The 16787-nt window shown below is 43.9% G+C and overlaps 1 protein-coding gene across 1 annotated transcript in view; it reads right to left on the reverse strand.

The window, feature by feature from the left end:
• LOC115195879 (supervillin) overlaps window positions 1–16787 on the reverse strand; it is a 120907-nt gene that overhangs the window by 69277 nt on the left and 34843 nt on the right. The window contains exons 7-13 of the mRNA XM_029756206.1: window positions 14253–14284; window positions 7369–7433; window positions 6428–6564; window positions 5533–5686; window positions 5162–5341; window positions 4811–4879; window positions 2241–2838 (exon numbers count right to left, since the gene is read on the reverse strand). Coding sequence (XP_029612066.1) covers window positions 2241–2838; window positions 4811–4879; window positions 5162–5341; window positions 5533–5686; window positions 6428–6564; window positions 7369–7433; window positions 14253–14284 — 1235 coding nt within the window. The remainder of the gene's footprint in view (window positions 1–2240; window positions 2839–4810; window positions 4880–5161; window positions 5342–5532; window positions 5687–6427; window positions 6565–7368; window positions 7434–14252; window positions 14285–16787) is intronic.

A 16787-nucleotide genomic window follows, 5' to 3' on the forward strand; every position in this document is an offset into this window, starting at 1 on the left:
AGGCACTGTATGTATGCATGTACAGTTGAAGTCGGAAGTTTACATTCACTTAGGTTGGAGTCATTAAAACTCGTTTTTCAACCAGTCCACAAATGTCTTGTTAACAAACTATAGTTTTGGCAAGTCGGTAAGGACATCTACTTTGTGCATGACACAAGTCATTTTTCCAACAATTGTTTACAGAAAAATGATTTCACTTATAATTCACTGTATCACAATTCCAGTGGGTCAGAAGTTTACATACAAAGTTGCCTGAGCCTTTAAACAGCTTGGAAAATTCCAGAAAATGATGTCATGGCTTTAGAAGCTTCTGATAGGCTAATTGACATAATTTGAGTTAATTGGAGGTGTACCTGTGGATGTATTTCAAGGCCTACCTTCAAACTCAGTGCCTCTTTACGTGACATCATGGGGAAAAATCAAAAGAAATCAGCCAAGACCTCAGAAAACAATTGTAGACCTCCACTAGTCTGGTTCATCCTTGGGAGCAATTTCCAAACACCTGAAGGTACCATGTTCATCTGTACAAACAATAGTACGCAAGTATAAACACCATGGGACCACGCAGCCATCATACCGCTCAGGAAGGAGATGCGTTCTAGAGATGAATGTACTTTGGTGCGAAAACTGCAAATCAATCCCAGAATAACAGCAAAAGACCTTGTGAAGATGCTGGAAACCAGGTACAAAAGTATCTATATCCACAGTAAAACGAGTCCTATATCGACATAACCTGAATGGCCGCTCAGCAAGGAAGAAGCCACTGCTCAAAAAACGCCATAAAAAAGCCAGACTACGGTTTGCAACTGCACATGGGGACAAAGATCGTACTTTTTGGACAAATATCCTCTGGTCTGATGGAACAAAAATATAACTGTTTGGCCATAATGACCATCATAATGTTTGGAGGAAAAAGGGGGAGGCTTGCAAGCCGAAGAACACCATCCCAACCGTGAAGCACGGGGTGGCAGCATCATGTTGTGGGGGTGCTTTGCTGTCGGAGGGACTTGGGCACTTCACAAAATAGATGGCACCGTGAGGAAGGAGAATTATGTGGATATATTGAAGCAACATCTCAAGACATCAGTCAGGAAGTTAAAGCTTGGTCGCAAATGGGTCTTCCAAATGGACAATGACCCCAAGCAAACTTCCAAAGTTGTGGCAAAATGGCTTAAGGACAACAAAGTCAAGGTATTGGAGTGGCCATCACAAAGCCCTGACCTGAATCCCATAGAAAATTTGTGGGCAGAACTGAAAAAGAGTGTGCGAGCAAGTAAGCCTAGATATCTGACTCCGTTACACCAGCTCTGTCAGGAGGAATGGGCCAAAATTCACCCAACTTATTGTGGGAAGCTTGTGGAAGGCTACCCGAACCATTTGACCCAAGTTAAACAATTTAAAGGCAATGCTACCAAATACTAATTGAGTGTATGTAAACTTCTGACCGACTGGGAATGTGATGAAAGAAATAAAAGCTGAAATATATCATTTTCTCTACTATTATTCTGACATTTCACATTCTTAAAATAAAGTGGTGATCCTAACTGACCTAAGACAGGGAATGTTTACTCTGATTAAATGTCAGTAATTGTGAAAAATTTCCGACTTCAACTGTATGTGTGTGTGTGTGTGTGTGTGTGTGTGTGTGTGTGTGTGTGAGCAAGTGTGAGAGTGAGAGAGTGGAGAATTTCTAAGAATTTGATGTGGATTTTTTAAAGCATGAGCGAAAGAGAGGCAGAGTGAGAGAAAGTGAAAGACAAACAGAAAAGACAACCCTTCCTCCCTCCTTCCCCCTGTCTTACCAGCATTGCTGGGGAGTAGTGAACTACATGTCATTTAACTACATTTTTGTTGGTAGTTGAACTAAACTTAAATCTCGTTAGTGTTTTCAGTAGTTAATTACTTTTTTGCTATGTAGCCAACTACTGGAACTACACACTACTTGTTCTGCAAAAATAAACAATAATATGGGTGTGCAAGACTTTCCTTTCTTTGTCGGCACCAGACCTGCCAGTATTCTCACTTGAAACATAGTTTTTGTGTTTAATAGGCTAAACTACACATTCTGTTAACATCTGACTGCAGAGTGATCTGTTCTCGCAATTTGTACTCTATGACATTTCGATATGATAATTTATCACTATATTTTCCTTAAGGGTAGCTTCAGTGTAGGTTACTTATTCCAGTGTGAAGTAATTGGTAGCTTGGTAAACTATATTTTCAGAATAGCTTCTGCTTACCAGTGCTGATGACCTTTGACCTGTGTCTGTCTGGGTCCTGGAGGTCTAATGATGACTGTCTCAGATAGCCCCTCTGCTCCTGGTGCTGCCTGTGGTCCTGGTGGAGACCACCACCACCACTCTCTGACCCCTTCAACACACGCTGGGGCTCCACTCCCTCACCACCACCCATCCTGGCCAAACGCTGCTCCTCCTCCCACTCCCTCCCACCAGACCAGGCCTGAGGCTGGGGCATGGGGGCCTTTCTGACACCTCCCTCCGGAGAGGGCAGCTCTCTCTTCCCTCCCCACAGATCGCCCTCCTCTCCCTGGGGGAGGATGGTGGTTGTGTCAGCCTGGTGCGCCTGGAGATCCAGAGAGGCTTGGTGGTGGGGGCCAGGCACAGACCTCCAGACAGCATTGGAGGGTTCTGTGATCTGGGTGGGAGGGCTAGGGTGGTGGGGGATGGACCTTTCGTAGTACCCAGGGTTGGGTGCCTCGGCTGGGCTACCCCCACCCCCAGTGGCTAAGTGGATGTCCCCTGCATGGTCTGTGGAGACCGTGGCCCCAGGTCTGAGGGCAGATGAGGATAGCTGGCCCAACTTGGCCCCGTTATGGATCTGGGTCGAGGGAAAAGGGGGAGAGCGAGGGAGAGAGAAGAGAGAGACAAGCGAGTGGGATGAGAGAGACAAAAGAGTGTGATGACAGAGACGAGAGTGGGATGAGAGAGGCCGAGAGAAAAAACAAAGTCAGCTAGAGTGGACAAGAAGCTCCCTCAGCAGATGAGTCCGTCTGCACAGTAATAGTGAGGCAGCAGGCTAACCAACAGACAATGGAACTCTAGATAAAGCTGACTAATCACAGGCTGACCCACTGCACTTCCTGTGTGGATCAAAAGGACTGCAGTTTGCCTAGCCAATCACGGTCCACGTCACAAAGTCATGCCCAACCAGTCATGTCCCCCCACCTCCTGACAACCACAAAGCACAATGAGTCCAGGGTCATATTCACTGGGCACCAAACAGAAGCAAACTGACCGAAAAAGGTAGTGACTTGTTTATGTTTTTGGTTACAAAACGTTTTGCTACGGTGTGCACTTATGAATGCGACGCAGCTGCTGCAACAGTCTGTGAAGCAAAGGATGAGTTCAGCCACACACACTCTCCCTCCCGCTCAATTCACAGAATCATGCTCTAATAATAACACTGAATCAGTAGACATTGACACAATCGTCCATTCATTTAGGATTGACCCACAAACGTCACTTTTCAACTGAGAAAATAACAAGACAATTTCTCTGATGTTTATCAAGAATGCTAACATCTAAAGTCATTCACTTTTATGAATCATCTCGTCTTTGTCGTTACAAAATTTCCATATCCTTTTGTGGTATAAACAGAATCAAGTTAAAGGACATTCCTCATCTATTAAGTCGAAGGACAAACCTAGAAATTACTTTTACAACACACAACAGAAAACTAACTAATGTATTTCCTCTGAGGTAATCTGCTCAGATTTCAACAATGTACTGTACATTTACAGTGTTGTACTCTTTATGAGAGCAAAGTAGGCAGATCTCAATGCTGTCTGAACAAGCTGTACTCAAACTTTGACACCATTTAGGAGTGAATAATGTTAAGACTTTACTGTCTGTGTCAACCCTATACTGTATGGCTCACTAACTACAGTCTCAAGAAGCCCATTCCTTTATTCGTCCCTCTCTTTCAGTCACAACAACCTTGTTTCTAACAGTGACTGGTGAGAGATCAACATCGGCTCATAAACTGCATTCAGTCCATCCCTCCATTCAGAGAATGAACAAGGGAGCAGCTTTTTATTCTCTTCCCTTTTCCTCTCCTCTCCCACAGAGGGTCTGTTTATGCCAAAGAGCAGCTTAGTGAAATAGCATCTGCACCCCAAATGGCACCCTATTCCCCATTTAGTGCACTACTTTGGACAGGGCCCAAAAGTAGTGCAACAGTGGAGGCTGCTGAGGAGAGGACGGCTCATAATGATGTCCGGAACGGAGTAAATGGAATGGCATCAAATACATGTAAACCATAAATGTGATACCATTCCACTAATTCCGCTCCAGCCATTATCACCAGCCCGTCCTCCCCAATTAAGGTGCCACCATCCTCCTGTGTAGTGCACTATATTGGGAATAGAGGGCCATTTGGGAGAAACCATGCCGAGCCTTCGTCCGCACATCATCACACAACAATCTCTTAATTGACATCACAGGCCAATCAGGGAGCTAGAGCACAAGACACACAAGTGCTAATTAATTCAGGCTTTCTTCAAAAGCTGCTACGGCATGAGATGATACTGTATTTCACTTTCAAATGAAGCAGCCTCAGATTTATTAGAAGAGCATCAGCAATTAATCCATACATTTTCTAAGTAATTGTATGCTATTGCTATTTTATTCACAGAACTAACAAAAGCAAAACATGTATGTTTAGTAATGAATCTGATCTTTTAATTTTGGTCACGCACATACGGACAAAGCTGGTGTTGCCAAGAGCTAAGCATAGCTCCAGTTGCATCAGCCTCCACTCCCTGGCCACCATGCCGTGGGTAGAGCCTTACTTGTGTGATGTCACACTGGCACCCATCACCTAGCTCCTGCTCATCACAGGGGTCAGTGTCTGAGGGCTCCTGGACCAGAGAATACACACACAGTCTCACACACTTAGGAAAACGGTGTGTGTTTGTGAGTGTGTCATTTCTATGAAATGGTATTTAAACACACAATGGGTGATGTTGAAAGTCAATAAGGGGATAAGAGGCTTGAATCAATGTTGAACTAGATAAGGGACAACACTATATAAGAAGGGTTATAGATAGTATACGATTACAGCAACAATCACTACGATGACCACGTCACACACGAATACAGTCAGAACCCCTCCTATAATATCTGCTCCATTGTCTCCCTACCTGCTCCAGGTCTCCCAGGGTGATGGGCTGGGTCTGGTAACGGGCGTTGGCCCTGCGCCCCCTGCTATCAGGCCTGGTGCGGATCACCCTGGTGGCTGGCTGGGCCAGTCTGTTGAACAGAGCCATCTTCTCTGCCAAGCTTAAGGTGGACAGATCCGGCTCTGCGTCCCCCTGGCCCTGCTGGGTTTTTGATTTGATTTACTTGACACATGTCAATACAATGCATTTAAAACCATCGAAGAGAAAACACAAACTTAAAAAAATGTATGTTCTGGCTGGAAGGCAGGATAGGATGGCATACTAATGATGATACATACATACACCAGATTATAAACATATTAAAACAATATACATAGTTCATGAATACATACATGATTCTGGGCCTGGGGCTGGTTCCCCTCAGGAGAAGACGTCTGGAAGAGCTTGGAGGAGGTCCGCTGTGCCTCCCTCTGGACCTCTAGGGCATTATGGGCCTGGCTGGCCTGCTCCCTGGCTGCAGCACTCTCCTGTGAGGACGCATGCAGGCTGGGAGGAGGAATTACACACAGATAGGGAGATGGGGGGGGGGGGGGGGGGAGAGAGAAAATGAACAGAAAGGCAGGCTAGTTCATGCAGGCCAGGGCCATGCTACACAGACAGAAAGGGTGTACAGTCCAGTGCATAGCCTACTGTGTGGACAAATACAGTATCATTGTATTGGCCAGTTGACAAAGCACAATTTCTATGCTCCATCATTTGAGAGGTTGTAGGAGATCCTGGATACCACAAAATTGACAATGGTATAACAGCATAACGTGTAGAGAAAAGAGAAAATAGAGTAATATATGCAACAGATTTTACATGCAAGTTGTTCCCTCAAAATACACAGGGGGGTGCCAAACATCCAAATACCCCTCCTGACCTTGTGAGAACAGATTGATGGTTGAAATTTCAGCAAAGGTTAATATAATTACACACAGACAAATACTCTGTTCGGACCAAATGCTAGTCAGCTTCCATCAACAATATCTCCGTCATGATGATGGAGCCAGTAAACAACCAATGATACATTCAACCAGTGTACTGTAGCTGTTGTGGTTAGGTTATAACCTGGTACCAGATCCGTTTGTGCCGTCTCGCCAACTCTGACCATAGGAGTTAGCAAGACGGCACAAACAGATTTGGGAGCAGGCTAATTAGGTTAGTTTCTGGGTTAGGAGAGAGCGCGAGAGAGAGCGAGCGCAAAGCAGATGGAGGAATGGAAAGGCAGGTATAGTTGGGACTTACGTGGCAGCATTGACCACCTCCTCAGTAGTGACTGGCTGGGTATGGGAGCGGTCCTGGGTGCGTCTCAGTCGCCTCTCCATGGCCACGTTCCGTAATGGGGGTTTTGGGGAGCCCCCATTCGTGTTCCTCTCCAACTCCTGGGGAGGCCATGCAGGGAGACGAGAGTCATCTTCCATGTTTTCAAACCAATTCAAAGCTCAAACTCTGTTTTAAGGGAATAGATTGATACTTCAATAGAAAAGAGTAAGAGAATAGAGAAATCCGTTGGTTTTAGATAATCCAATAGAAAATACATTTATTCAAATACATCAACTAGAGAAATATGTTCAGTTAACCAGAGACTGGAGTTACCCAAGTACCCAACCAAAATAGGGTAAGAAATGGCTGTTGCAAGGTTTGATATTGTAAACCTTAACAATGAGGCATTTGCATAGAGAGTGGACTTTGTCTTATGATATGAGGAAAGAGTTAATCTTGATGTAGCACAAGACGTTAGCATGAGACAGATTGATACAAGAAAGCACATGATCGCCATGCTTGACCTAGCCTGAGTGCCAGTCTGCTTCTGCTCTCTTGCCAACTCCTAATTGGAATTATCATGCCAATGACAGCAATGGCGTTATTACTTGAAATGCTATGTCATTACTATGACTTCATCAGCTACTATGACTTCTCTCTGTCCGTCTGTGTCATGCCCAACACCAGCTTAGAGTCAGCTGCTCAGCTCACATCAATGTGTGGAGTAACTGAGTCAGAGGAGGAATGCTGCGTGCATTTGTGTGCATGCGTACGGGCAGGCGTGTGTGCATTGCTGCGTGTGTGTACATGCGCGTGTGTGCATGTGCGTACATCTAAAAAGGCCATGTCCAGTCATTGCTACCTCCAAGCAAGGTAAACACAGGTGAGAGAAAACACCAAAGCAACATCGTGTCCTTTCGTACCCTGAAGAGAGAACGCTTGGCTGAAACACTCAGCTTGGCCCGCTCATCCAATTTCTCTTCATCGGCTAGAGAGAGACAGAGTGAGAGGCAAAAAAAGGGAGATAGAGGGGAAGGAAGAGAGAGAGAGCAAGATTAATATCACAAGGAAAATTCCAAGTGTCTCAAATGGAGCGAGAGTCTGAGAATCTTGAAAACCAATTCCCATAATAAAACAGCATGCTTGAATCCTTTAAAACCTACTTAGTGTGTTCTACCGGTAGTGAAGTAAGTACTAAATGCCAGTCCAATGGCTGCAAATTGAGTTAGATCTCACAGCTTGTGCTGTGGAGTACTACAGGCCAAAAGGTTTATAATCATCATGATGGTCACCATCTGTAATGTCTATAGAACAAAGACAAGCGAGACTTCCATGTGGTGTGAGTGTGTCTGGGAGACTGAGCCAGACATACATAGTGTTTCCCCTATATTAATTTAGCAGCAGTGGCCCACCATTTCTTTTAATATAAAGTGCCTTCAGAAAGTATTCACACCCCTTTACCTTTTTCACATTTTGTTGTTTTACATCCTGAATTTAAAATGGATTAAATGTAGATTTTCTGTTACTGGCCTACACACAATACCCCATATAGTCAAAGTGGAATTACGACTTTCCCAAAGCGGATCCTTTGTCTGCACCTCCCAGGGCATTTGAACTGATTCCAGAGGCCGACCAAAAACAACGACGCCGCGGATGCGCGCACACCACCCACCGCTTCCGAGTATATTACTCGCTAATGTCCAGTCCCTAGTTCACAAAGTCAACGAAATCAGGGCAAGAGTTGCTTTCCAAAGAGATATCCGGGATTGTAACATACTCTGTTTCACAGAAACATGGCTAGCTGGGGACATGATGTCAGAGTCAGTACAGCTAACGGGATTTTCAGTGCATTGCGCCGACAGGAATAAACATCTCTCCGGTAAGAAGAAGGGCGGAGGTGTATGTTTCAAGATTAACGACTCATGGTGTAATTGTAACAACATACAGGAACTCAAGTCCTTTTGTTCACCTGACCTAGAATTCCTCACAATCAAATGCCGACTGAATTATCTCCCAAGATAACTCTCCTCGGTTATTGTCAGAGCTGTATATACCCTCACAAGTGGATACCAAGATGACCATCAAGGAACTTCAAACTGGAAACCTTATCCTGAGGCTGCATTTATTGTAGTTGGGGATTTTAACAAAGCTAATTTGAGAACAAGGCTACCTAAATTCTATCAGCGTATTGTTTGCAGTACACGAGCGAGTAACACGCTCGACCATTGCTACTCTAACTTCCGCGATGCATACAAGGCCCTCCCCCGCCCTCCTTTTGGCAAATCTGACTCCATCTTGTTGCTCACCTCCTATAGGCAGAAACTAAAACAGGGAGCGCCTGTGCTTAGGTCTATCCAACGCTGGTCTGACCAATCAGATTCCACGCTTCAATATTGCTGGGATATGTTCCAGGTAGCCTCAGAGAACATCATTGACATATACGCTGACTCGGTGAGGAGTTTATAAGGAAGCGTATAGGAGATGTTGTACCCACTGTGACTATTAAAACCTTCCCTAACTAGAAACCATGGATTGATGGCAGCATTCGCGCAAAACTGAAAGCACGTACCATCGCATTTAATTATGGCAAGGCAACTGGGAATATGGCCAAATACAAACAGTGTAGTTATCCCCTCCGTAAGGGAGTGTGGTTTCAGGAAAATAACCTCTCACTCAATGTCAGCAAAACAAAATAAATGATTGTGGACTTCAGGAAACAGCAAAGGGAGCACCCCCCTATTCACATCGACTGGGCAGCAGTGGAGAAGGTGTAAAGTTTTATGTTCCTCAGTGTACATACATATCACCGACAAACTGAAATGGTCCACGCACACAGACAGTGTGGTGAAGAAGGCGCAATAGCACCTTTTCAACCTCAGGAGGCTGAAAAAAGTGTGGCTTGTCCCCGAAAACCCCCTCTAACTTTTACAGATGCACAAATAAGAGCATCCTGTCAGGCTGTATCACCGCCTGGTACGGCAACAACCACAGTGCTCTCCAGAGGGTGGTGCGGTCTGCACAACGCATCACCGGGGGCAAACTACCTGCCCTCCACCTACAACACCCGATGTCACAAAAAAAGATAAATCAAGGACAATAACCACCCAAGCCAGTGCCTGTTCACCCCGCTTCCATCCAGAAGGTAGGTTCAGTACAGGTGCATCAAAGCTGGGACAGAGAGATTGAAAAACAGCTTCTATATCAAGGCCATCAGATTGTTAAACAGCCATCAATAGCACAGAGAGGTGGCTTGATATCATTGGCCACTTTAATAAATGGAACACTTTAATGGAGTCACTTTAATAATGCCACTTTTAGAATGTTTACATATCTCGCATTACTTCTCATATGTATATACTGTATCCTACGCTATCTATTCTATATAGTATCTATTGCATTTTAGCCGCTCTGTCTCTGCTCATTCATAGATTTTACATTTATATATTCCTATCCCATTCCTTTACTAGATTGTGTGTATCAGGTTTTGTTGTGGAATTTGTTAGATATTACGTTTTGTTGTGGAATTGTTAAATATTACCTGATAGATACTGATGCACTGTCGGATCTAGAAGCACAAGCATTTCACAATAACATCTGCTAACTGTCAGATCTAGACGCACACTCACAATAACATCTGCTAACCATGTGTATGTGACCAATAAAACTTGATTTGAGCCCAGATCTACCCAGCACTGGTCTACCCAGCACCTAATTGACAGAGTGAAAAGATGGAAGCCTGTACAGAATACAATTATTCCCAAAAATAGCATTAAAATAAAATAATTGGCAAAGCAATTCACTTTTTGTCCTGAAAATAAAGGGAATGCTAGTAATCGTTAAGAAAAGGGGAGTTTTTCTGGATACAAAATAAATGGGATGGAGCTAAGCAGGCAAATTTGCTTTCCACCAGACACTGGGAGATGAATTCACCTTTCAGCAGGACAATAACCTAAAACACAAGGCCAATCTACACTGGAGTTGCTTACCAAAAAGACAGTAAATGTTCCTGTGTGGCCAAGTTACAGTTTTCACTTAAATCTACTTCAATATCTATGGCAAGACCTGAAAATGGCTGTCTAGCAATGAAAAACAATCAATTTGACAGAGCTTGAAGAAATTTCTAAATACTAAAATGGGCAAATGTTGCACAATCCAGGTGTGGAAAGCTCTTAGAGACTTAACCAGAAAGACTCACAGATGTAACATAAATTAGATTTCTATATTTAATGTTCAATAACTTAACAGCATTTTCTAAAAAAATTAGGTAGGTAGTATTGTGGTTGAGAAAAAAAATGGTTGAGAAAATAAATCTATGTAATCAACTTTGAATTCTGGCTGCAACAAAACCAAATGTGGAATAAGTTAAGTGGTGTGAATACTTTCTGAAGGCACTATATATATATATATTTCTGCAGAGACACACTTTTAAATGGATAGTTGTTTGCTCAATAACTGGAAGTATGAGAACAACTAGCACCACCAGACCCCCCCCCCCCCCCCAGCCCCACCGCAACTCCTGCTGAAAACATTCCTAGGGGAAACACTACATACAGGTCATACAGGTGTGATCTGAGAGGGTTATTCCCTATGTAGTGCAGTACATTTGACCAGGGCCAAAAGGCCTTTGGTCAAAAGTAGTGCACTATAAAGGGAATAGGGTGCCATTTTGGACACAAAAGAGAAACACCACAGGACATCACTTTGGAAGCATCCCCTTTGGCTGACGCAGTGCTACACTGCTGACTGACTAACTGAGGGTGGGTACTAACCATGTGTGTGAGTGTGTGTGTGTAATTATAGGAACCAGATGGATGTATAGTGCTCTGCTCTGTAGAACCGTAGCTGTGTTATGTACAGTTGAGAATGACACAAATATTAATTTTCACAAAGTCTGCTGCCTCAGTTTGTATGATGGCAATTTGCATATACTCCAGAATGTTATGAAGAGAGATCAGATTAATTGCAAAGTCCCCCTTTAACAAGCAAATGAACTGAATCCCCAAAAAAACATTTCCACTGCATTTCATCCCTGCCACAAAAGGACCAGCTGACATCATGTCAGTGATTCTCTCGTTAACACAGGTGTGAGTGTTGACGAGGACAAGGCTGGAGATCACTCTGTCATGCTGATTGAGTACGAATAACAGACTGGAAGCTTCAAAAGGAGGGTGGTGCTTGGAATCATTGTTCTTCCTCTGTCAACCATGGTTACCTGCAAGGAAACACGTGCCGTCATCATTGCTTTGCACAAAAAGGGCTTCACAGGCAAGGATATTGCTGCCAGTAAGATTGCACCTAAATCAACCATTTATTGGATCATCAAGAACTTCAAGGAGAGCGGTTCAAATGTTGTGAAGAAGGCTTCAGGGCGCCCAAGAAAGTCCAGCAAAAGCCAGGACCGTCTCCTAAAGTTGATTCAGCTGCGGGATTGGGGCACCATCAGTACAGAGCTTGCTCATGAAAGGCAGCAGGCAGGTGTGAGTGCATCTGCATGCACAGTGAGACAAAGACTTTTGGAGGATCACCTGGTGTCAAGAAGGGCAGCAAAGAAGCCACTTCTCTCCAGGAAAAACATCAGGGACAGACTGATATTCTGCAAAAGGTACAGGGATTGGACTGCTGAGGACTGGGGTAAAGTCATTTTCTCTGATGAATCCCCTTTCCGATTGTTTGGGGCATCCGGAAAAAAGCTTGTCTGGAGAAGACAAGGTGAGCGCTACCATCAGTCCTGTCTCATGCCAACAGTAAAGCATCCTGAGACCATTCATGTGTGGGGTTGCTTCTCAGCCAAGGGAGTGGGCTCACTCACAATTTTGCCTAAGAACACAGCCATGAATAAAGAATGGTACCAACACATCCTCTGAGAACAACTTCTCCTAACCATCCAGCAACAGTTTGGTGACGAACAATGCCTTTTCCAGCATGATGGAGCACCTTGCCATAAGGCAAAAGTGATAACTAAGTGGCTCGGGGAACAAAACATCGATATTTTGGGTCCATGGGCAGGAAACTCCCCAGACCTTAATCCCATTGAGAACTTGTGGTCAATCCTCAAGAGGCGGGTGGACAAACAAAAACCCACAAATTCTGACAAACTCCAAGCATTGATTACGCAAGAATGGGCAGCCATCAGTCAGGATGTGGCCCAGAAGTGAATTGACAGCATACCAGGGCAGATTGCAGAGGTCTTGAAAAAGAAGGGTCAACACTGCAAATATTGAGTCTTTGCATCAACTTCATGTAATTGTCAATATAAGCCTTTGACACTTATGAAATGCTTGTAATTATACTTCAGTATTCCATAGTAACATCTGACAAAAATATCTAAAGACACCGAAGCAGCAAACTTTGTGGAACTTAATATTTGTGTCATTCTCAAAACTTTTGGCCACGACTGTACTGTGAGCACCAATAATAACTAAAATGTTTTTCTTTCTCCTTTATGAATCATACACACAAGTATGTGGACACCCCTTCAAATTAGTGGATTCTGCTATTTCAGCCACACCAGTTACTGACCGGTGTATAACGTCAAGCACACAGCCATGCAATCTCCATAGACAAACATTGGCAGTAGAATGGCCCGAACTGAAGATCTCAGTGACTTCAATGTGGCACTGTCATAGGATGCCACCTTTCCAACAAGTCAAATTTCTGCCCTGCTAGAGCTGCCCCGGTCAACTGTAAGTGTTGTTATTGTGAAGTGAAAATGTCTAAGAGCAACAACGTCTCAGCTGCGAAGTGGTAGGACACACAAGCTCACAGAATGGGACCACTAAAGTGCATAGCGCGTAAAAATCCTCTGTCCTCAGTTGCAACTCACTACCGAGTTCCAAACTGCCTCTGGAAGCAACGTCAGCGCAAGAACTGTTCATCAGGTGCTTAATGAAATGGGTTTCCAAGGCCAAACAGCCTAAGATTACCATGCACAATGCCAAGTGTCAGCTGGAGTGGTATAAAGCTTGCCGCCATTGGACTCTGGAGCAGTTGAAATGCATTCTCTGGAGTGATGAATCTCACTTCACCATCTGGCAGTTTGATGGACGTCAGGAGAACACTACCTTCCTGAATGCATAGCGCCAACTTTAAAGTTTGGTGGAAGAGGAATAATGGTCTGGGACTGTTTTTCATGGTTCGGGCTAGGCCCCTTAGTTCCAGAAGGGAACTCTTAATGCTACAGGATACAATGACATTCTAGATGATTCTGTGCTTTCAACTTTGTGGCAAGTTTGGGGAAGGCCCTTTCTGTTTCAGCTTGACAATAACCCCGTGCACAAAGTGAGTTCCATACAGAATTGGTTTGTCGAGATCGGTGTTGAACTTGACTGGCCTACACAGAGACCTGACCTCAACCACATCTAATGCCTTTGGGATGAATTGGAACGCCGACTGCGAGCCAGGCCTAATCGCACAATATCAGTGTCCGACCTCACTAATGCTTGTGGCTAAATTAAAGCAAGTCCCTGCAGCAATGTTCCAACATCTAGTGGAAAGCCTTCAAAGAAGAGTAGAGGCTGTTATATTAGCAAAAGGGGAAACAACTCCATATTAATGTCCATGATTTTGGAATGAGATTTTCGATGAGCACATTTCCACATACTTTTGGTCATGTAGTTTACGTTTAATGATAAGCCTTGAATCATTAAGCTTTTCTAATTAATGGGAATCATTAAAACAAAAATGACAGACATGTTCTTTAGCTGAACGCAAACATATTACATTTATTCGATGGCATGTACCTGTTCAAAGTTATCTACAAATAATTTTTTCCTTTTACCAATGGAGAAAAAGTTCAAAAATAACTTACCAGTGCTTGGTAGATCTGGGCTCAAACAAGACCTTCAAGAGAAAAGGCAAGAAGAAATAAAGAAAGAAAAAACTCATTATTAATAGACAATCAAATCAAGTTGTTGGAAATCGATGGCAAATGACTGCTACTGTGAGTACAGCTACACAGAGATGAGAGATTGAGAGCAGAAAGAAAGCAGTAGATTTTCCCAGCAGTAGAAACAGAGGTAACGTGATAGGTGGTGTTAGGATATTAAACAGAATGTGTCCCTAACGGCACCCTATTCCCTATTATGCACAACTTTTGACCAGGGAACAAATAACTCAATTCAAATATAGTGCACTCCTTGGGGAATCGGGTGCCATTTGGGACATAAGCACAGAAATCAGAGTTTCTAACAGAGAGAGTTGCCCAATCTAAGGCATAACAGACTGCTAGACCTTAACAGTAAACAACAACAATAGGAGTGATTCATTCGCCCTGGCGAGCGTATAGAGGCGAGCGCTGGTCACATGGAGTGTCCACTGCCAGGATACACGCAGCAACCACGAAACAGACCTTTGGGTTCTAATCTCCTGTCACGCTCTGCTGCCTGGCCAGAGAGCTTAGAGTCTGTGGTTAGGCCATCAGAGATTGGAGGAATAGAAGGGAGGGAGGGTGAATCTATAGGTTTCTAGATGAGCCTGTGTGTGTGTTACAGTTGAAGTCGGAAGTTTACATAGACTTAGGTTAGTCATTAAAGCTCGTTTTTCAACCACTACACAAATTTCTTGTTATCAAACTATAGTTTTGGCAAGTCGGATAGGACATCTACTTTGTGCATGACACAAGTCATTTTTCCAACAATTGTTTACAGACAGATTATTTCACTGTCACAATTCCAGTTGGTCAGAAGTTTACAAACACTAAGTTGATTGTGCCTTTAAACAGATTGGAAAATTCCAGAAAATGATGTCATGGCTTTAGAAGCTTCTGATAGGCTAATTGACATCATTTGAGTCAATTGGAGGTGTACCTGTGGATGTATTTCAAGGCCTACCTTCAAACTCAGTGCTTCTTCGCTTGACATCATGGGAAATTCAAAAGAAATCAGCCAAGACCTCAGGAAAAAAAATTGTGGACCACCACAAGTCTGGTTCATCCTTGGGAGCAATTTCCAAACGCCTAACGATACCACGTTCATCTGTATAAACAATAGTACGCAAGTACAAACACCATGGGACCACACAGCCATCAAACCGCTAGGGAAGGAGGCGCGTTCTGTCTCATAGAGATGAGCGTACTTTGGTGCGAAAAGTGCAAGTCAATCCCAGAACAACAGCGAAGGTCCTTGTGAAGGTGCTGGAGGATACAGGTACCAAAGTATCTATATCCACAGTAAAACGAGTCCTATAGCGACATAACATGAAAAGCCGCTCAGCAAGGAAGAAGCCACTGCTCCAAAACCGCCATAAAAAGCCAGACTACTGTTTCCATTTGGCAATGGTTCACTGACTTTTGACTTCAACTTTTGACTTCCTATGAAATCATATTGCAAATGGACAAAACATATGCCTTATGGACATGTAAAAAAAAAAAAAAAGACAAAATGTGACAAAATTATGTTCATACAGATCTTATACATGTATAATTGACAAAAAATTGAAAGAATTCGGTCCAGAAAGCACTTTAAGGGGGTGATACATTTTTTAAAATTTTCTAAATTTGACCCTTGGGTCTTGACTTGATGTGCATTTGCAATATGAACATTTACGGTGGAGCACGCTCACCATCTATTGAATTTTTGCTGTGTGACACTTGGCATTTGCAATATGTTATGAATGAAACGGCGTCCAAATGAGTGGTATTGTACATAGTGTATATGTTTCGTACGGTGCCAATAAGATCCCATTCATTTTCGTCCATTTCAGGGGGTTATTCCCTTACTGACATAAGACAGGGAATTTTTACTAGGATTAAATGTCAGGAATTGTGAAAAACTGAGTTTAAATGTATTTGGCTAAGGTGTATGTAAACTTCCAACTTCAACTGTATGGCGTCCACATCACCAACAAACTAACATGGTCCAAGCACACCAAGACAGTCGTGAAGAGGGCACGACAAAACCTATTCCCCCTCAGGAGACTGAAAAGATTTGGCATAGTTCCTCAGATCCTCAAAATGTTCTGTACAGCTGCACCATCGAGAGCATCCTGACTGGTTGCATCACTGCCTGGTATGGCAACTGCTCGGCCTCCGACCACAAGGCACTACAGAGGGTAGTGCGTATGGCCCAGTACATCACCGGGGCCAAGCTCCTGCCATCCAGGACCTCTATACCAGGCAGTGTCAGAGAAAGGCCTTACAATTGTCACTCCGCGGTGGTGATGGGCTGGGTCCTAAACCTCTTGGAGGTCTTTCTACTCTCTCCAGGCGAGATGTAGAGTCTGGGCCTGCGGCCCCTGTCCCCCTTCCATGGGACCACTATATTGTCCCGCACCCCTCTCCAGGGGACCTCCGTCCCCCCTGGGTACACCCACTTTATTTCCTCCTCTCTTTGGAGCACAGCAAAGA

The sequence above is a fragment of the Salmo trutta genome, chromosome 6 (assembly GCF_901001165.1).
Source record: "Salmo trutta chromosome 6, fSalTru1.1, whole genome shotgun sequence".
In the NCBI taxonomy this organism is placed as follows: Eukaryota; Metazoa; Chordata; class Actinopteri; order Salmoniformes; family Salmonidae; genus Salmo; species Salmo trutta.